At 42.6% G+C, this 22,477-nt stretch overlaps 1 protein-coding gene across 3 annotated transcripts in view; it reads left to right on the top strand.

Moving 5' to 3' along the window:
* The window catches only part of add3a (adducin 3 (gamma) a), a 71,358-nt gene extending 55,278 nt beyond the window's left edge, over window positions 1-16,080 (top strand). For 2 of the 3 annotated variants that reach the window (XM_061082709.1, XM_061082700.1), the window contains exons 9-15: window positions 624-800; window positions 2,685-2,942; window positions 4,592-4,696; window positions 4,850-4,936; window positions 6,578-6,701; window positions 9,943-10,035; window positions 13,036-16,080. In XM_061082709.1, the coding sequence (XP_060938692.1) occupies window positions 624-800; window positions 2,685-2,942; window positions 4,592-4,696; window positions 4,850-4,936; window positions 6,578-6,701; window positions 9,943-10,035; window positions 13,036-13,286 (1,095 nt within the window). In that variant the 3' untranslated portion in view covers window positions 13,287-16,080. The remainder of the gene's footprint in view (window positions 1-623; window positions 801-2,684; window positions 2,943-4,591; window positions 4,697-4,849; window positions 4,937-6,577; window positions 6,702-9,942; window positions 10,036-13,035) is intronic. The other variant, XM_061082716.1, reaches the window with a different exon arrangement.
* Window positions 16,081-22,477: the final 6,397 nt, after the last annotated feature.

Genomic DNA, 22,477 nt, shown 5'->3' with positions numbered 1-22,477 from the left:
AAGTGTCATGCTGCAGCTGAACACCCCTCACCTCATCCTCCCCCTTCCAAACATGAAAGAGAACCTGTGGTAACCTTCAGTTTTCAGACAAACACAAAGGGAGTTTAGTGTGTCCAGTCTGGGCTACTCCAAGAAACATGGCGGCCTCCATAGACGCATAAACTCTTAAAGTTAGCATTAGATCCCTCTGCGTCGGATTCTTGTACATCTTTATGTTCACATGTTGATGTGAACATTTCAGCTGTAACAGGCAAAACCAAATCTCCTGATTGACTGTCCGCAGACGGTCAGGCAAAGGAAAACATTAATCCATCCTGCAAAGCCCAGCTTAATTTCTATAAATAAATCCCCCAACCATGGGTGTTGCATGCCATGAACTGTATATTTATTGATGCTGTGGTGGGTTCGGGGGGGTCTTATTTCTGCAAAATTACATCTTTCTTGTGTGTGCATGGCGGTTTGTCCCTTTGTGTTGTTCATAGAGGTGGATGATCTGATACCAAATATGCTTGGTTATTTATACAGAAAAAGGGACTTTCCGTTTAATGTATAATACATATGTCACCAGTCTCCATCAGAGGTTCACATGCTCTGTCCCATCCTCCCTCACTGTGTGGGTTTAGGTGAATGCCATCTCGTGTGCCGGCAGCGTGGACAACCTGATCGTGCTGGACCGGGAGAAGTACAAATCGCGAACGGCCGACATAAACACAGCAGGTCACATCAACATGGTCAGCCAGATCAAGTGGAAGGCCGGGGAGCTGGAGTTCGAGTCTCTGATGAGGATGCTGGATAACCTGGTGAGTCCGCAGACGTCAGAGTGAGACTCTCTGTCCGCTTTGCACAAATGCATCGTTAGGAAAATACATAAATATACTGTGTATTTTAAGGCCTATGGCTCACTGAATAATTACAGATTATATTCACACCCTCAACTTTTAATTTCGCTACTGTGTTTTGTCTTTGTAGCAAAAAATTACATAAAGTGAAGGCTACTCTGAAGATTCCTTTCAGTTCCTCAATCATTGTGTTTAGGTGAATTCATCGGTCCATTTTCACATAACTGAATATCTGTTTGATTTTACTTTGTCGCTGGTTGATAAAATACAGTAGAGCAATCTTCTGTGGTCATCTCTGCGGTCTGTTTCCATTTCTCTGTTAAGAATGAAGTCAGTCTGAATCACACTGCTCATGGTAATTACTCGTATGCAATGGCCTCCGTAAATGAACTAAATTACATTAGAATTCCTTCGACAGAAAGCTAAGATGCTTCAACAGTCTCGAAGGCAATTCACTAGAGCGCAAACAGTTCCCTTATGAAACCACATTTCTTCACTAGATCCAGATTTACATTTAAATCTGCACCAAATTGGACACACTCATTAATATCGGTGTCCTAAACATGTCTGATTTTTTTCATCGCAATTGATGAATATTTTTTTGAGAGATCATCAAACATTTTGAAAATGCCCTACCACGCAATGTTAAAGAAAGTGAAACAGAATTCCTTGACCTGCATCAACATTGTATAAGTTCTTCTCTGGCTCATAGCATTGGTAATCCTGGTAATCCATCCAGTAGTTTTTGCGTAATCCTGCAAACGAACAGACAGAAAGACAAACAAACAAACCGAGACAAAACCAAATCTCCTTGTTGGAGCTAAAAATCCAAGCAAATTAAAAAGTTAATTTTAAAAGATACAACTAGTATTTTGCCCATCTCCCCAGTCTTCCTTCTCTCTTTCTCTGCTCTTCCTCCTCTCGACAAATCCGCCCGTCGAGCCTCAGAACAGCTCGCCTCTGTGTCTCCGGACCTTTCCAACCATCCCACGCTTCTCACACACTTCATAAACACAACATTTGCCTCAGATAAGCGCTCAGTTTCACAAAACCCGGATACAGTGAGGAGAAAGACGTGGGAGGAAAGAAAGGATCCACAAACTTTAATCTCCTTTAACAACCAGAATAGTGAAGCAAGGACGTGCAGCAGGCTTCCAGCTATGATTGTGTAGAAATCTCTGAATATCAGGATTTTTGCAGGAAAGGATAAGGCCGCCTCAGTTGACTGTTTCCAGATCAAAACTGATGAATACAAGTCGAAAGGTCAGCTTTGACCGTGCAGCTCAGCCGAAGAGGAAGAGGATCAAAGAGAAAAGAACGGATCTGAGCTGTCAGCCCAGTGTGTAAAAAACATCTGAAAACCAGTGGGACCATGTGAGAGGATGGCGACAGACAGAGAGAGAAGGGAAAAAGGGACAATGAGGATAAAAGGGGGAGAAGGGGGGATGGAGGGAGAATTGCAAGAGAGAAAGGGTCAGACAGGAAATGACACTGTGACTCTGTTCACTGCGCTGCCAGAAGCCCTGCGGTCACAGGGCTGTTTCTGTCTCTCTTTTCCATTTACTAACTGTGAAGCTGGCAGCTCGGCCAGCGTTACAGGAAGGAAACGTCACAGGATAATAAGAGCTCATTTCTGTTGTGCTGCTCCAGTGTGTAGAAGCTGGAATAGAGCAGGGGGGGGGGGGGCTACATAAACATACACCATGTACAAATAAATGAATTAGCTTCCTCTGAGGCCTTTTGCGGTTTTGTTCCCTTGCCGTTGCTCGTCGTGACCCCAAACAGACCAAATCATTACAGAACAAAGAAAACCCACTGAAGGATTGACCTTGTTTCCTGCCGCAGGGCTACCGGACCGGCTACACCTACAGACACCCCATCGTCCGGGAGAAGCCGAGGCACAAGAGCGATGTGGAGATCCCCGCCACCGTCACCGCGTTCCTGTTCGAGGAGGAGGAGGACTGCAGTGCCACGCGCCTGCCCTTCAAGTTCCTGCAGCAGCGGCAGCAGAGGGAGAAGACGCGCTGGCTCAACTCGCCCAACAGCTACACCAAGGTCAACGTGGAGGGCGGCGACGAGCGCTACAACAGCCGGACGACCACGGTGAGCTGTTTGGGGTGTTGTGGTGTTTTGTGGGCATTAATCTGCTGACACACTCACCTTATGGGGACAAAGAGCAAGTACCTGTAACACAACTAGGGTTGCAAAATTCCGGGAATATTCAAACTTGTAAACTTTCCATGGGAATTAACGGGTATATACGGGAATATACAGGAATTAACGGGAATAAACTGGAAATGTTGTAGGTAATTCATACTAACTGTCATATACAGACATAAATATAAACATTTTGTTTGTTATAGGCTGATTTGAGCCCTGAGGAAACTTTGGGCACTTGACTTAATATGCTTCTGCATCTTTGTGTCATTCTTAACACAGGTCTTTGCACAGTATTTGCAAATGTATACAGCCTTTCCTTCTACATTGGATGGGGTGAAATGTCTCCACACATGAGATAGTGCACGTGGCATTGTTCTGTAGAATAAGATGAGAAAAAAGTTTGTAAAAAAACACTAATGCAAAGCCAGAGATATAAATTGTTGGCCAAACAATTGGAATTGTCTGTAAAAATGATTTACATGATGGATAAATGAATGGAAATAGGCAAGATGTGAGGGTTAAAATTCAATGTGCAGCGTGTGCTGCATTCCATACATTTTTTTTTTTTTTCAAAAGTCCCAAAATTCCCGACCTTAACTTCCCATGGAAGGTTTCCGGAAATTTACCGGAAAGTTTCCACCCCTTTGCAACCCTAAACACAACACATAAGATTTTAAGGTAAAAACAGGGTTAAACTTGTCTGACTCATCAGATGTACACTGTGGGTATAATCCTGCCCATTGGTGCGTATCTCAGGCGTGGCTCTCCTCCACTTCTGCTTCCTGCTTTTTCTCAAAATTCCCCTCAAAACGGGAAACAACGACCTCCATGTTCAACCTACATGTGGAAAATCAACATATGTCTTGTACTGTTTGCAGTGGTCGCCTCCCCTCGTGCAAATGTTCCACCAAAACAAGTTTTGAAAATGTAGGACATGACAGTTGTTCCAGTGTTTTTCATAGACTGCATGTGTTTTTGTGAATTGGTGTAGTAAGTCAAAACATAAACCTGCAAAGAGTAAGTCATGGACTGAAATATCATTAATTTCACTCTAATTCACAGACCTGAGTTTTGACACTTGCTATCTCCCGAGTGTTTTAAACTTGATACCAAATCGCCACCTACTGGCGGAACAGAGACCTACCGTGAATCAGTTGCACAGATTGGTGTCACTTTTGAAGTGACACCAATGCTTGCTGAACAACAATGAATCAGACTTTAAAAGGAGGCTTTGTTAATATATTTTTAAACTTCTTCAATGTTGACAAGCTCACATGAGATATATTTACAACAAAATATAAAAATCAAAGCAAAATATGATGAAAGGTATGGACTTTATAGCCGTAGTGACAGTAACTACTACAATTCAAATAATCCATCTTAGTTGCCTCTTTCATTTGAGAAACTCTCCATGATAAGAATATGTTGACTGGACAGATTACAGTATAGATATGTTATTTCCAGTTGCCAGACTGTTGTAATTAAAAGGGCTGTATAAATTAGTTTATATACAATAGTTATTATAGAGTGTTTATGCACGTGCTTGGTTGCACTTTGTATGTTCTGATCTGACCTGTTTTGACCTTTGACAGTGGTTGAAGGCGGAGGAGACAGGCACCCCGATCAGGATCGAGGACCCCAATCAGTTTGTCCCTCTGAACACGGACCCCAATGAGGTTCAGCAAAAGAGGAACAAAGTGAGTTTTAACTTTTTCCTCTCGGACAGGATGACATTTAACACGTACAGTTGTAGTTAGCTGCCATTCAACATTTGTAATGGTTAATCGCTCAGTTCCCAGTCACTTGTGGTGCTTCCTGGTGACATCCTGGTGTGTTTTGTCGTGCTGCAGATCAGAGAGCAGAACCGGTTTGATGTGATGACGTCAGGTCCACGCTCTCAACACCTCGCAGGAATCCCTGTCGACGCACCACGACAGGTGAGGATGAGCGTTGTGATGTTATGTATTTAGGGAACAATCTCCACTCTTATACCCTAATTTCTAAAATCGTGAGTGTGATACTAAAGCCTGCTTGTTTTAGATTGACTTTCATCTTAACTGTGGTTTTTCAGCAAATTGTCTAATGTCTACTATTGGCGATTTACACAAGTAGATGGAGTAGGAAGGGAGATTTTGCTACACTTGTAGGATTTAATAGAGCCCAATGCAGTGGTCCTGCAGTAAATCAAAATTGTATTGCTCTGCTGAACCTTTTATTTCTCTGCTTTATTAGAAACGACAACAGTGACATTAGAGGCTGCTTTTACCCATGTTTTATTTGATGACAGAAGTTTGACGAAAACGCAAAAGAGCTGCTGATTATAATATAGATCTGTCACTTCTGGATTTTGAAATAAACTGGGGAACTACAACATCTGTCACTCCATATTGAGGTATCAGCTTTTTATAGAAACATCAGTATGTGTCAGTTTATAGACATGCAGTGGTGTATGCAGGATTCACAGCTGTCCTGCTGCACTGAAGCAATAATAACAGATGTTCCTATTTACTTCAATACTTAACAGTAACTTAGATGGAAATCTGCTCAGGCTGCATTTTGGTCGGGTTGTGCTGGAAATTACCTGAGGATCGAGATAAAAATCATAACGGTTTTCCCAGGTCAAGAAAGAGTCATTGAAGAGCTGCTACAGTCATGAGAAAAGATGTAATCAGTCAAAAAAAGTGAAAACAGAGGTTACATCATTGTGCTCAGGTTCTTCAGGAACTCAGCAGATATCATTGCCAGTATAATGACACCTGCCGACCACTAGGGGGAGTCAAGTGATTATATTATGCAAAGACAAGGGACTCTCTTATGCTGATAGTAGCAACTAGTTAGCTCCACATATCAAAAGAAATTAATACGTAGGATAAATAATAGATAGAATGAAATCAAATGTACTCATGTTGATGGTTCTGTGGTTGGTATCTTGTCCAGAAGGATCTGGTGCAGATTAACGTTCTGGTAAATATCTGCAAGAGTTCTGTTAATTGTTCATGTTTAATGTGACATTTTCATTTCACTCTCTCTAGCAATTATTTGACACTGTCTGCCTGCTCAGAATTAAATTACTGCATGTGGGAGTTGTGTTATTTAGACTGACACTGATTTCAATTGATGTGTACAAGTGGTTTTTTTTGCTTAAGATGAATTTGCACTTCTTTTTTTTGTTCCCATGCGTGTTGGGAAATGGCGGTTTTTAGGACATATTGTTGTTACTCGAAAGCCTGAGGTCGACATGTTGAAAAAGAGTGTGTGTTTCGTTTGCATGTGTGTGACTTGTTTTGTGGGTTTCGATTGTCTTCATGTGTCTGTTGTAAAGATGTCTGGCTCTGCAGTGATTGGATGACAAACTCAGTGCAGAGCTGGTGATTACATGAGTTCTGTGTGATGTGGTCAACACCCATGTTTTATCTTTATATGAGAAGCCTGTAATGAAGTGTGTGTGTGTGTGTGTGTGTGTGTGTGTGTGTGTGTGTGTGTGTGTGTGTGTGTGTGTGTGTGTGTGTGTGTGTGTGTGTGTGTGTGTGTGTGTGTGTGTGATCCCATGCTAACCCTTCTCCATGTCTCCTCCCCAGCCATACGTGCCCACAGAGGAGGAGCAGATGGTTCCCTTGCCTCCGAACCCCTTCAGTGAGCTGTTGGACAAGGACCAAGAGCAGTTCCGCAAAAAAGCCGAGCGAGGGCAACTGGGACTCAGTGGTACGACACACACACGTGCAGAAAAGCACACACACTTAAACAAACATGCAAATGCATACCAACCAGTCCATACCTGCATGACCGTTCATGGGTGTGTGTGGGCATCATGAATTAATTCGTGTTCCACCTGCAAATACAGCAAGAGCCCAGTTCCCCTCAGGGACATATGGACTGCACACGCTCACACAAACACACACAGTGTCACGCTCAATGACCCGGACTCTGAGCCAAAAACATATCCCTCGGTGTCAGCAACAAGCAGCCCTATCAATCTGAATGTTAATTTCACAGCAAAACTATTGACCAGGTTTAATATCGGATCAATAATCAATCTGTAAGAGGCTCAATCTGAAGCACACATGAGATGAATTTGAGCCATCAGGATGAATTGTGTCACTAGATTTGATTGAGTAGCTTATCTTCAAATAAAATGTGTACTTTCAGTCTTGGCCGTTTGTATTAGAGCACAACTGATGTATCAGCAGGGCCACTGTAACCAGCCAATTCTGTATTTGTGGGTATGTCAGCAGAAAGCAATTTTAATGTGGTTTTACAAAGTTTAATATATTGGGTTTTAGATTTATAGTTATTAATAATAGTTATATTTTTGCTGTTTAAATATATGTCGAATTATAAAAATGATTTATGACTGTCATCTTTAAAATCATAATTTAATTTCAATATGTAGACATTTCAGTTCCTATTAAACAATATGTGCATCGCAACCTCTCACTAATGGATATCTTATTAGTCAAATTGAATACTGATGAGAATCAATACACTTCCTGGTGTTCACCACTAGACTTTCACCAATAAGAAAAGACACAACCCTACCAGGCAGACATTTGCAGTGTCCTACAGAAGCCTGTTAAGGGAAAGTCGGCTTAAACGGTCTGAGCAGTTTTCAAAATGAACTTAAACTAAATCAGGATAAAAAAACAACGTATTCTAAATTCACACATCTGTGCCGCCACCTCCTCAAACCGTGACTTGCAGATTTATTACTGCACATCCTCAGTTTGCTGTGTTCTCTCTGTCAGCAGTTTTTTGTTTTTAAAAAACATCCATATAATCCAGGGTCTATAGCACAGTTGCCTTAGCAGCAGTCCCAGTGGACAGTCCCATACTCTAACACACTGCCTGGTGTATCACCCACCCACACACACACACACACACATACCTTTTAACACAAGGGTTTGTCCCCACGAGGCTCTACCGATGCCTTCATCTGCTGCGTTAACGTTGTGTATACACACGCACACACACACACACACACACACACACACACACAAACACACACACACAGTCACTGCTAATCATATTAGCCCTCTGTCCCACTGCCTTTCAGAGAGACGAGGGGAAAATCAATAGAACAGATAGTAAATGGGGTTACCCACCAGTCCTCATTGTGCTGTGTGTGTGTGTGTGTGTGTGTGTGTGTGTGTGTGTGTGTGTGTGTGTGTGTGTGTGTGTGTGTGTGTGTGTGTGTGTGTGTGTGTGTGTGTGTGTGTGTGTGTGTGTGTGTGTGTGCGTATACACACGTGTTCATGCATTTTTATGGAACCGTCCAAATGTTTATGAAACACGGTGCAAAGTGTAAATGTGTGTGAGTCAGAGGCCGGTATGACTGCGATGGCAGATCGAGCAGCCAGCAGGTCTTAACACCCGCCACATGAGCGCAGCCCGTTGCTATGACACTGATGTCCCCACAGCCCCATGAATCCCCGGTGACCAATCTGGATGCAAGCTGGAGACCGTCTGGAATGGCCTGATAGATGCCTGGGCTACACACACACATACACACAGTGTTAAATAGTTGTGAGTATTGGGTTGAGTAATGTTTCCAACTCAACACCTTAAAAAGCACAACTGTGAGATAAATTCTCTCAAATCTCATAAATTTGAATGCAACGTCTTTTTACGTGCACACTTTTTATGTCCCCAAGACGTTGACAGCACAGATTGTTATCTAATCACTCTCCATGAAGGAGTTGTGACTTGTGACATCTCAGCCAGTGTGTAACCGATGTGTAACCCTGAATGTGCTCATGATCATGAATGTGTCACAGTGAAATGGGAATGCAAATCACTCACACTGTTTAACTAATGAAGCCGCTAATGCCGGACTGGTCTATAACATTTACTGCACTTACAAACGTTGCTTTAATGTTGCTGCAAACTGGTTTTGAATAAGCAAGAGAAGCTCAATGAGTTTGTCCTGCATCAAGAGTCAGGAACCACAATGTGATGGTTCTCTTGAATATCCAAAAATTGTGACCGGAAAGGAAAAAAAAAAAATTACTCATCTTACGTAGAGAAAGGACAAGGAGGGCATTTAAAATGTTTAATTTCAGGCATTAATTAAAGTGAAATTGCCACAGCCTCATGATAATATTGATTATCTCAATGACACAATTTTATGAGAGGACCTTCTGATAACAGTCATGGCATCATGATGTGTATTCAGACTTTGTGATGCGCTTCTTTATCTCATCTACCAAACTCTGTCATGTTGAAGAGATTTAGCACTTACAAGGTCTCCTGCTGTACTTAGGTTTAGGATTGTCCCTTTGGATTAAAGATAAAGCGACAAACTACTCAAACACATTTTGAAATAGCAATGTGGACAACATAATGTGGCTTAGAATGTCACAATGACACCATTCCACTAAAATTTGATGCCAAGCGCTTGCTTTTAACGATGAGGATTTTTGCATTTTTGTCTCAAGTTATTTATCAGTTTTGATTCAGTCTGAATTTAAAACTCTATCACCAAAAGCCAATACATTTTTATATTTTTTTTACATGTTGTGTGTTAGCATGTAGCACCAGGATCTATTTGCTGCCCGGGGGATCGAACCTACGGTGCTTAAGTTACTTTTCAGGACATCTGTCCCGACTCCGGGTTCTTACAGCTCAACCAAAGGTTGCAGGGCACAAACCAGTGATGGCTCTCAGGGTCCCGGACCGCCATCAGAGGGATTTGGGAACATTTTGTGGAAAAAGCAGCTGTGCATGGCCTGATTCTAACATGTGTGTTACCACTAATCTCTCACCCCCCCCCCCCCCCATTCCCTCACCCCCCTCTGACCCATCATCCAAAATCCTTCCCTAACCACCACAACCACTACTCCTCCCCAACCTCTCATCCCACTCACCCGTGCTGTCGTCCCTCCTCTTCAATCCCCTGCACCCTCCCTCAACCCTCCCCTCCCCTCCCATCCCTCCCACCCCCCCGCAGATGGCGAGCACGAGCTAACCTCCGACGACGGCTCCACTCTCTCTCAGTCTCTGTCTCTCACCCAGTCGCCGCAAAGCACTCCGGCGAAACAAGGTATCGCTCACTCACAGAGGGACTGAGAGACACTGGTCAGACTGATCCTCACTGTCATGTTGTGTTTGTCTTTGAGATCTGACGCGTGTGCATGAGAAGTGCACGTGTAACTGCATGAAATGAACTAAAAGCTCAGAATCGAATGCACCACACTACACACTGATCTGCGCTATAGGTTTGTTCTGCATTAATGATTCGTCATGACAACAGATTCTCAGAACAGTGCCCCCTCTCCACTATAAATACCTCCTTTGTCCTTTTTTCCACATTTCTGTTGTTGATGATGAAAACCCGTCCGCCCAGTGGGACTGTAGAAATGTTGATGAGCTCACACTCCACTCAGATCTGACACGATCAGATCAGGTCTGACACGATCCACTCACACGGTGCGTTGACGTCACCTCCTCCGGACCAGTTTCAGGCTGGTGTTTATTTCAAAGAAGAAGTTGAAGTTTGTTTCCCAACCATGCTAACAAGGGAGATTCAAGCTGCCTTGATCATACGTGTCAAATTTCGGACATGTCAGTCTTAAAGTCCTTTATGAGATCATTCAAAAATCAGGCTAGACACAAACCAGGATGTCAAAACGTCAATTTGTCGTTACAATGTCAGTCACATGTTCTGACTTTTTTAATGACAAACAGCAGTTTTCCAGTCTTAATGCTAAGCTAAGCTAAGTCCCTCCTGCTTCCAGTTCCACACCCGAGGCTCAGACGTGAAAATGGGATCGATCTTCTCTCCCAGCTCTCGCCAAGAAACCAAAAATAGTCAATTCAAAGTTTATTAACTTGTTTAAAACAACCACATTTGAATAAAGTGCTAAACAAGATAAACGAATAGAAAGGAAGCATAAAGAGTATATGTAAATATATATAAAATCTATGAATAATTAGAAAATACAAAAAGCAATCAAGTGTGAAACATCATAGACATCAATAGGATTTAAATATCACATAATAACAGATGAAATCAAGGTGCTAACAACATCACAAATTAAAAAATGTATTCCCTTATATATCAAACTGTGACTCTGGAAGAACATATATCTAAACAACATAGACGAGCACTTTCATCTACACAGAAATTCTTGTGCCTGACACACGAACCTCCAAGAAAGACGGAGATCACAGCGAACCCAGTGCAGGTTGTAAATAACGACACTCTGGGATTGACTTCCTGTCAGCTTCCCCCCCAGCACAAACACGCAAAAACCACACAATGAGGAACAATTAACCCAGGACAGGACACTGGCTCAGGGGACCCATATTTTCTGACACGGCCGCCGTGAGGTCAGTGAGTCGCTGTGTTTGAATCCAGGTCAATTATTGCAAAAGGCTTCTTATTTTCTTAGCTTTTTTCCCTTTTTTGTGCTGAGATGAAAATAAGCCAAGAAGTCGTCAGCGGCTTTATGTTTCAGTGCAGTAACACGACGCCGCTGCCCTGCATTCCCAGTGTAACTCCCATTCGCAACCCAGAGAAAAGGATGCTCCACCAGTAAGCCTGGTGCGTGAGGAGCCGTTAAGACCGTGTGGGTGTAGTCCACTGTTCAAAGCCTCTTTGAGGTGAAAGGAGGACAGGCTCTGGGCTATTAGGTCACTGGGGCCTTTACGCAGGCATGTTACCAAATATGTAGAGCACGGGGACGCTGGAAACGCATTTCGAATAGAACTAGTGTGACAGGGACAGAGGGGCTCCACATCAGGAGGCTGAGAGACATTCAACCACTTCAACACTTGTAGGATTTAATAGAGGCCAATGCACTGGTCCTGCAGTAAAAGCAAAATGGTATTGCTCCACTGAAGCTTGTAATGCTCTGCTCTATTAGAAACGATGTCTTACAGGTGTTGACACATGTATAACAAGACATGGACCCAATATATGTTAGGGAGATTTTTGAATATTTGCACTACTGCACAAAGTGCACTATTGTTGTTTTATTTTTTTCTTCATCTGTAAAGATATATATTTAGATATATATATTTTATTTTCAATTTAAAATTTTTGATATTCTATTTTATTCAATTTTTTTGGTTGGAATTACTTGAGCATTGCATAAAGAGAGCCTGTGACTCAAGTATTTCATTGCCAGCGACTGCTCCATGTTATCTCTGTGCATTTGACAATATAAATCTTAAATCTTGGAGTTACTAGGAGTGTTAATATTAAGACGTTTACAGAAATTACTTGTTAGATATTACAATTTTGTAAAAAATAAATAAGTTTAATGCATTTTTAAGTAGTATAGGCTTTTATGAAAAACTAGTCCTGTGCTTGTTCTTAACCTGCCAGTTGGTTTGACCTGTGGTGATGCTGGTTGCAGCTTTCTTTTCCTGAAACTGTACAAGGGACCTGCAGCCAGTAAAGACCAGCTGCAGGACTCAGTCCACAGAGCCCAGAAGCTGCCCCCCCGCTGCTGCACAAAGAGCCGTTCAAAGTTCAGTGAAAAGTCCCTGTTGTCATGAACGCACAGTTACACACGTTGATAAGTCCCAGCCGCTGCTGCTGCAGAGCACTGATCACCACTTTCTCTAAATTAAATAAATGATTAAAAGGTTTGCTCGGCCAAATCGCACAAAATTCCACACTGCACTTCCTTGGGTCCTTAACAACACACAGGCCAAGCCTGAGGCACCCACAAACATTTAAAAAAACGTGTACGCTTCCACCGTCCATTCACACGTTAATTTATGGTAAAAGTACAGCTCTCCTGCTGAAATTAAAAGCACTTCTATGATAAAAACTAACAAAATTTAGAATTTATTAAACTCTTTGATTAGAAAATGCTCTTGATTTGTTTCCTGTGAGCTCCAGACTGTAATGTCTCGCTGTTTTCCACAGTAATAAGTGATCAGCCCTTTTTATCTCGTTATCAGTAAGTCAGGAGATTCTGGTGTGATGGTGCTTGCTGTCTGTTAACAGGGTGTGGTCTGCAGAATGAAGGGATCAGCCCTTCTTGTGTTGTCTTGCCCTCACCTAACCTGTGTCCTTCTCCTCCCTCAGACAGCCACGGGGGCCTGATGAACGGCAAAGACCACCACCGGGACGTGGACGAGGAGCTGTCCAAGCGCGTCAGCCAGCTCACCACCAGCCTGGAGAGCGTGGAGATCACCGTGCGCTCCGGCGAGAAGATCGAGGAGGTGCTGTCTCCCGAGAGCTCGCCCTCCAAGTCCCCCAACACCAAGAAGAAGAAGAAGTTCCGCACCCCTTCCTTCCTGAAGAAGAACAAAAAGAAAGAGAAGACAGAGGCCTGAGATGAAACAAACGTCAGGGGCGAGGCAGGCGGGGGGGAATCCCTCTGTGTAGAGGAGTGGGGGGGCGGCAGTCACCGTGTCTGTTAAAGCGTCTGTGTTTTTATTTTGTCTCTGTGTTTAATGTCGTTTTATGTTTTTAATTTTATTAGATTTTTTTTAACAAAAGGTTTTATGTGCAAACGGCAAAAGAAAGGATTACAGAAAAAAAAAAAAAGAATTGGTTTGTAACAACAAAAAGTCTGTTTGGGGAGTTTGGGGTGGGGGTGGGGGGTGCGAGTATTCAAACTGCAGTGATCAGGTGTCTGGTGTCCACACACCTGACCAACCGTGCAGTTCTGTAACAGGGCTCCACAGAAGCCAGCAAGTGCCGTTTGAGGCCATTTAGCTCCTGAGTCTATGGCTCCTCCTGAGTCTCTGGCTCCTCCCCTCGGCTGAGAATCCGAACTTGAAACCACAGAGCGTATTTCTTGCGTCAAAATCCAATTTTATGAAATGATTGGACTGCAACCTGAATGTTGTAAAACTGCAAAACTAAAACCTCTTGTTCGTTATTGAATCTGTCGAGACTTCCGGGTCTTTTCGGGTTTCGTCTTTTCCTCACATTCTGGTCACCTGACACATTGGGAACCGAGAGGCCACATGAAATTGGAGGTCACACTGGAATGAGTTTGTGTTGATTCCTCAGCTGTGAGGGACGTTTCTCTCTCCGCGTCGTTTCACACTCTTCAGGCTTCTTGTCGGCGAAGGCGTCCAATACAAACCTCCTCCGCGGCCGATTGTGTTTGCAAGTTACCGGGTAAACAAACTGGACGAGAGGGTCCGGATGAAGGCTGGTGGTCCGTCACAGCCGAGTCCACGTTATCTCACGAGAGCTGCCGACATATTAAATATATTTATGTAGCATTTCCATGTCCTTCTCTTCATCTCAGTGTTTTTTGCCAAACTAAATGAAAGAATGGAAAAAAAACGATCTCATTTTTAGTAAAGCGTCACTGTCCGTGTCTAGTTTGTCATCTCATGAAATTTTAACTTTTTTATTGAAACAAATTCGGTATTAGTCGACTATGTTTTGTACTCGTTTCTAAGCTTTTCCAGAGAATACGGATGTTACGCATGTTTCTCTTTTGCGAGAGCTGAATTTCTACGGCTGACTATGTTCTGTAGTGATGCCCGATTGCTCAAATTATATTTTAGTCTTCAGAGTACACAAATTTACTATATAACATGAAAACTGGATATGTTGGCTATAGATTTTTAACTATATATTTTTTATTCTATTGTGCTGCACTTTTCTCGTGGTATATAACACATTTTAGTTGCAGGTGGTTTCACCAGTGAAGGAGATTGTGAAGTATTTGGTCAAAGTAGCAAAGCAAGGCATGGGGTTGGGAAGAATACAAAATAGTCCAGAAAGTGAGTCGCATGAAGACAGAAAGAAAAGTCGTTCATTGGTGTCGCACATGAGAAGTGATCAATACGTCTCAAGTCAACAGAAATAACAGAAAACAGGAAGTGAAGCATTGAAATACTGCATTGAACTCTCCGCAGTCGTTTGCTGTTGTGAGAATCTTGGGTCGTGGAGTGTGGAGCGGTGACATATTTGTTTTTGGTGTGTTTGTGTGTTTGTTTTTAAAGCCATATTGTAATTATTTTCCTCCATAAATTTGTTTTTTTTTTAATGATGAGACAAGGGTTGCGATTCTCGTCTGCCTGCGCAGCCGTCAAGGACCCTCATAAGAATTATATTAAATCATCCCAGTGACTGCATGGACTCCTCTCAGGCTTCCTCCCCCAAAAACCCTCCTAATCTCTGTAGCTACATTCACAGGAGCTACGCTTCCTCGCTGAATTCTGTCATTTACTTCCTACTGGTACTGGAACCATTTGAGGGAGGTTGTATGGACAGTTATGTTATTATTTTTGATCACTCTGCAATCCCGGTCGTCATTTCAGTTTCTAAAGCCTCCCCTCGTGTCATTTCCCCAGCAAACACGATTGTGGCGTAACCGTCAGATGACCCACAGTTGAACTCTGCAAAAGCCAAATTGTGATGGGTTGCCACACATCCCCCCCCTGGAGTTTAACCAGATATACCAATATCCCAGTTAGCAATGTGAAGTATTGGATTTGGAGGAAGGGTTTTCAGGACACATCTTTAGCCGTGCTGGAGGCTTTCAGCTCCGGGCGGAGAGCTGAGGTCACACAAGTGAGTGATGGAAAAGAGAGGTGTGAGTTTGGAAATGAAAGTGCATATGTCTGCGTGTGTGTGTGTGTGTGTGCGAATGTGCGAGAGATGTAGAGAAGAGGCGGGGGGGTAAAGACAACCTGACACTAACGCACCATGTTTTCATCACGCAGACTTGTCTCTTTTTTGTTTTTCTTTCATACCATCCCTCCTGAAAATGTTTTTTTCATCCTCCATTTGTAACGCAGTACGCTTATTTTTTCTTCTTTCAGTTTGCAAAGAGCACATGGCTTGTTTTTTTTAATCAGCCATTTTATGAGCATATGTTGCTACCAGAAGAACTGAATGTGCATTGCATCGTTTTTGTTTCCTCCTCTTCTGTTTCCAGCTGTTTGCACCTTGCTTTACTAATTCACACCTTTTTTTTCTGTTTAAAAAAAACAAAAAAAAAAAACAAAAGATCGAGTTTTGCTTTGGCATGCCAGAATGAGCCAAGCTACTTTGTGACCTGTGAAAATCCTATATACATGGTTATCTAATGGAGTTGCTTTTAGATGTATTGCTAATCAGTGTACATTCACAAATAAAACTGTATTTTAAGAAACAGAAGTTCATTTATTTTTTCATGTTTGTGCATGACAATCCATGTCATCCTTCAAGTTGTCTTTCAGTTCCAGATAATTCATACACACTCATTTCACTTTATACCATGATCATGACTTGAGCATTTAAATGCAAATAGCTTAATGCTGCTGATAATAACAGTTTCATACAGAAGAACCGATGCTACAGTACTTTAGTTTTGACTAAGCAGGAAAAACAGTGACTGGTGCCTTTTTTTGTCTTTTTTTCGTGACGAAAGATAATAGTGAGTGTACTGTATGTGTGAATAGTTCAATCAGGAAGCTGTGACGCAAAGAGCGCATGAATGCAAATGACAAAGCACAGGAAATGTGGAAGCACTGGACAGAAATGTCAAGTGAAGAGGGAGCACAATGACTCCTTTGACACAAAAGTTATGCATCGCTCTGTTTGAGCAAATTGTACCTTAAAGGCCATAACAAGGGAGGGTTTGGTCTCTGGAATATAGAGAGACATAGAGGAGAAGATCTTTGTTTGCATTCTCATTTCGAAAATACACATATCAATATCTTAAAAAAATATGTATTTTGTTATTCACACGCTATAAATACGGTTAGTTGTTTTGTTTACATGTGAACTTCTACAAGTTCTACCAGTGTTCTACAAGTGTCCTGTGAAATAATCACTCACAGGAAAGACGAAAAAACAACTTATTTCTGCTACCCCAAATTATGTGTATTGTTCTAACTGTTCTCTAACTGTTGCTTGTTACTGTATAGTTGTTGCCTCTTAAAAAAGTCAAACAATCTGTCAAGAGAAAAATACAATTCATAGATGGCATGAGGGATGTCAACAGCAAGTTAAAATGTGTTCTCCACCAATTTATCATAGCACTGCACAATTCAACAAAAAATAATAAAATGACACAAAACTGAATTTACTTTTAAATTCCCGTAAATTGGGTCGTGTGAGCCGTGTCCACATGAAGCCTCCTTGTCTTGTATTTACAACTATGGATCTCTCCGATTTCAAATAGCTCACAAGCTTGAATGTGTTTTCAAACATTTTCAGGAAAGGCAGGGGCCGCGAAAGTTCATTTTTATTGGATGATAAATTCATATTCTGTCATTTAATTTGGCGGCCACTGAAACTAGGTGAGTGCTAAATTAAACCATCACATTACTTGAAATAGGATTTTTGAAATACTTATTTTAGGAGCAAAATTTAAGTGACAAAATATCTTCAAATAAGGACTGATGACATTTTTTGACAGTGGGTGCTGGTCTCCGCCAGGGCTGCGCCTTGTCACCAATCCTGTTTGTGATATACATGGACAGGATATCGAGGCGTAGTCGTGGTGGGGAGGGGTTGCAGTTCGGTGGTCTGAGGATCTCGTCACTGCTTTTTGCGGATGATGTGGTCCTCATTGGATCATCGGCTTGTGACCTTCAGCACTCACTGGATCGGCTGGCGGCCGAGTGTGAAGCGGCTGGGATGAGGATCAGCACCACTAAATCTGAGGCCATGACTCTTAGCAGGAAACCGATGGATTGCTTACTCCGGGTAGGAAATGAGTCCTTAGCCCAAGTGAAGGAGTTCAAGTACCTCGGGGTCTTGTTCGCGAGTGAGGGTACTATGGAGCGTGAGATTGGCCGGAGAATCGGAGCAGCGGGGGCGGTATTGCGTTCGCTTTACCGCACCGTTGTAACGAAAAGAGAGCTGAGCCGCAAGGCAAAGCTCTCGATCTACCGGTCGATCTTCGTTCCTATCCTCACCTATGGTCATGAGGGCTGGGTGATGACCGAAAGGACGAGATCGCGGGTACAAGCGGCCGAGATGAGTTTTCTCAGAAGGGTGGCTGGCGTCTCCCTTAGAGATAGGGTGAGAAGCTCAGTCATCCGTGAGGGACTCGGATTAGAGCCGCTGCTCCTTTACTTAGAAAGGAGTCAGCTGAGGTGGTTCGGGCATCTGGTAAGGATGCCCACTGGGCGCCTCCCTTGGGAGGTGTTTCAGGCACGTCCAGTGGGGAGGAGACCTCGGGGAAGACCCAGGACTAGGTGGAGAGATTATATCTCAACACTGGCCTGGGAACGCCTCGGGATCCCCCCGTCAGAGCTGGTCAATGTGGCCCGGGAAAGGGAAGTCTGGGGCCCCCTGCTTGAGCTGCTCCCCCCGCGACCCGACCCCGGATAAGCGGATGAAGATGAGATGAGACATTTTTTGAATTGCAAACAAACAGAAATCAGCACTTTTATGTTGATGGACAAAAACATTTTGCTTTGTATAGTTTTTCAAAAAAGTGAGGGAAATGTGGATATTCCTGACAGCCTTATTTTCTCTCTCTATTCTTATTGCATTTCCTGCACTGTGTTAACTGTGGCACACTGTGTATCACAACTCCAAACTCACAAGTTCTGTTTGAAGTCCGCTTTCTTACACACAGTCCTCTCGTGACCTCCATTACCCACAATGCATCTCAGCGGCAGATAGTTCAGTCAGAGAATTGGTTGTGTCAGAGTCCGATGCAGCCTGGAGCAGAGATGAGAAGCAGGTTACTGGTTAACTCATCTCTTCCTGTTTGACAGTGACAGTAAGTGACTTCATGAGGACACTTATCAGGTTTCACACAGAAGCCACAGAATACTTCACACGACTTGTGTTTTACACTTAAACAATTTGTAAAGAGACTTGAATAAATTGGTGGAGTTCCCTTTTAACGGGTAAAAACCAAGAAAGGTTGGGATAGCTGCCACAAAGAATGGACAGTGAGCGTGGACTGTACAGTAGAGTATCCAGGCAACATGAGTGTGAAAGAGAGCAGCCAACGTGCCTTGACTGCATTGATATCCGAAGATACCAAACAAAATATGCAAAACACACATCAGGACAGAGTGTGCTAACCTCTATGTAAGATGTGGCTCTCTCTTTCTGGCCGTTCACTATCTGCCAGTTGAGGGAATATTTACGTTTTGACCACAAACTAATGATTATATTATTTTTTGCTCCTTTTCTTGCCCTTTTGATGTAGCCTCAACAATATATTAGTGATGCTACCCTGCTGCAGATATTATTGATATATACGACCGCTGTCTAGATTATTATGATCAACTTTTTAGATGAGATGAGACGTTTCAACAGTGATGATGCTTTTCTTTTCTTGCTTCGGTCTATTTGTTAAGTTGCTATCGGCAACATGTACTACTCTGGGGAAAACGATAGGATTCAGCCACTGTCAAGAATTTATACACCCGATGATTAAGTTTGAAAGTTGAAGGAATGTTTGAATAGTTGTAGAGAGAAGTATCTAAATGTAATTTTAGCGAAAGGAAACTTCTGACATACCTGTGGTGACCAAAGGAGAATTATAACTACAGCAAAAATCAATCAATCACCATCAACTTCCATTTGACTGAGGCCCAATAAGGGGGGGTTGTGTTTGTGTGTGGAGAGAATGAAAACTGGACATGGATCATTTAAGTTTTACTTGTCGCTAGGTGAAGCTTCCATATAAAGTATTTACAGCGTTGTAATCCCGTCCTGGCGTCAGTGAATGTGATACAGTACTTTATTTGGCAACGTTCCTGATATATAAACAATAAAAGCCTATGAGCGATCCTGTGACTCTGTGCTTTTTGTGGTTGTCATGACTTCCGATCAAGTGAGGAGGCCTCTAACTGGCTCCAGAAACCTTTGCTACAGATGATGATTCTGAGGTAGTTTGACTTGTTGTTCATTGTTTAACTGTAGTATGTAGTAAAACACAAATGACTACACAGGATATGAAACTGCTTATGTTGTCATCATTCAGGTCTGCACAGAATCTACAGCCGTGGAATTCTGACTACACCTCTGCAGATTAGAAACAAAACGATATGTTGCTTATAAAACTCACAATGCTGACAGTTACCATCTAAAACAGAGTGAAATGTAAAAAAGTATGTATCTGTTCATTGTTAGTGGTCCTGCAGTAGGAATGTATTTGATTTAAACCCCTCTTGTAACTGTACCTCGCCCAAATTAACCGTTTCATTGGAAAGTCCACAGAAGTTAAAGACACTAACTTCATTTATATTATTTCATTGGGACTTTAAGATGGAGGTAACTAACTTATCTTTGATGAATATTGTCGAGCATTTTGTATGAAAAAAAAATGACAGATTTTCCTTTTGTTCAAACTTTGAAAAGTAAAAAAAATACTGGAGATTAAGTTTGGATTTGCTCATCAGGTAATACTCTTCCGATTTAGCAGAAAATAAGTATTTAAGGAAAATGTATAATAATTAGGCATAATATTAATAATAATAATTGTAAAAATCCTTTTTAGATACATACACTCACACATTCTACACACATCCGTCCCATTGCATCATGTTCAGCACAATTACGGAGGTGATCTCCAGACAGCACCACACTGTGAGTGTCAAAACAATGAGCCTACTTGTGTCCAGATGGATGCTCTGTTAGGGGAGAGGGGGAAATCATGATAGGCCCTTTTGGGGTGGGGACAACCCCCCCACCCCTGTAAACACACACACACACATGCATATGTCCTTGCCCCACCCAAACCCAGCCGGGCAGACACCCCACTACTGTGCTTCACAGCTCCCAGAGACTGCAGTGATGCCCAGATGCCACTGGGCTGAATTAGGGACTGATAAACAACATACGGGGTCAGTTAGGTCTGAGCCCAAACTCACACCCCATGGGACCACCCACACACCCACCCACACACACACACAAGCTTGTGCTGGTACATTTTGTTCATCCAAACTGCTTCCTGTGTGAGAGAGAACATGATGGGTGACGAGTAAAGGCCCGACCTCATATGCCAACGAATAAATTAAAAGTGGTCAGTTTACCGCCTAAGTACATGTGTCTGATAAACTGAACAAAGAGGGTACAGCTGGGGAATTAGTTAGTTGTTTACCTTCTGACACAGCCTGGCCAACAATTTATCTTCTGTTTCCACTCATTATTACAAATAGTGCCCTGTCATTTCAAAACCTGTCTGTTTGGAATGAGCTGCTTGCTGCTTTATTTATGACACCGAAAAAGTGACCTGCAGCAAGTAAAGGGCGTCTGCAGGACTCAGTCTGCAGAACCCGGAAGCCACTGCTGTTCACCTGTTTATTCAGAGTTCCATTATGCTTGACTCACAGAATCTGATCTACGGACTCATTGCCATGAAGAAATGTAGTCGTCGTTGTCACTCACGCTGCTAATGCTACAGAAGTGGCGCCGCTCGCCTGTTTATTCAAAGCTTAATGTTAAATGTATCACATGTCCAAATCATACCAAATTCTTCTTCTTCTTATGAGAAGACGATAAGATGAACAGCTCGCGCCAGATATATATATATACAGTATATGAAATCTACCCAGCTGCTCAGCGTAGCCCCATCACAGAGTTAAACTTACATAATGCTAAGCTATGACCTCAGATCCCCTCCTTCTGAAGGCACACCCTACACAGGCTGCGATATTAAAGGTCCCAGTGTCCTGTAAGCAACAGAACTAATAAAGTCCAATTTACACAGCGGACACGGGATAGATAACTAATTAAAACTCCAGCAGCAGCGTTTTGTGATGGGGCAACAGATAATAGAATGCATTACACTGGGATTTTAATGCAGCTGTTATTGGCTTTGTTGGCCTGAGAACAGAATGGTCTCCTCATAACTCTGTGAGGAGGAGGAGAAAGTGCAAGTCAGTGTGTGTGTGTGTGTGTGTGTGTGTGTGTGTGTGTGTGTGTGTGTGTGTGTGTGTGTGTGTGTGTGTGTGTGTGTGTGTGTGTGTGTGTGTGTGTGTGTGTGTGTGTGTGTGTGTGTGTGTGTGTGTGTGTTGGATTATTTTGTGGAGTCACCGTTATTGATCAACTGTTTTATCAAATCCTTGAAGATGTATTGAGTTCATTTGGTGCTATGGGGCAGGAAGGATCTCACTTATTGCCCTTTAATCTTTAATTCCGTGAAGGCTGTTGGACAGAGATTATAGATGTTGTTTGTGAAAACCAAGACAGGGAAGTGCGCTGGGCAGCATTATCTAAGTGTTTTATCATTCCTCTCCCAGTATGGAGCCCAGTGCCATTTTTTAAGCATAGACATTCAAGGGCAGGGGACACAATGGAGCCCTCAACCACGGTCTGATGGTGAGAGATGGAAGTTTGTGATTGATTTGTCAGTGGTCTGTGAAAGTCAGACGCTGCATTCAGCCTGAGTAACACAATGGACAAAATAGAGCTGATTCATTTTGTACTGAGCTCACTGACTTCTGATATGATTTAGTTTCATAAAATATATTATTGTGCATTACATACCAGTGGTGGATCAAGGGTTTGGCCCCTGAAGTGCCATGTCCTGTCAGTAGTCTTTTTTTCACTAAAGTAATCACTTAGTGGCCCCTTTATAGCCACTGATTTAGAAAGA

Source organism: Limanda limanda, chromosome 2, assembly GCF_963576545.1.
Source record: "Limanda limanda chromosome 2, fLimLim1.1, whole genome shotgun sequence".
Taxonomy (NCBI): domain Eukaryota; kingdom Metazoa; phylum Chordata; class Actinopteri; order Pleuronectiformes; family Pleuronectidae; genus Limanda; species Limanda limanda.
Note: the sequence above shows the minus strand (reverse complement) of the source record. Positions and strands in the feature narration are given on the sequence as shown.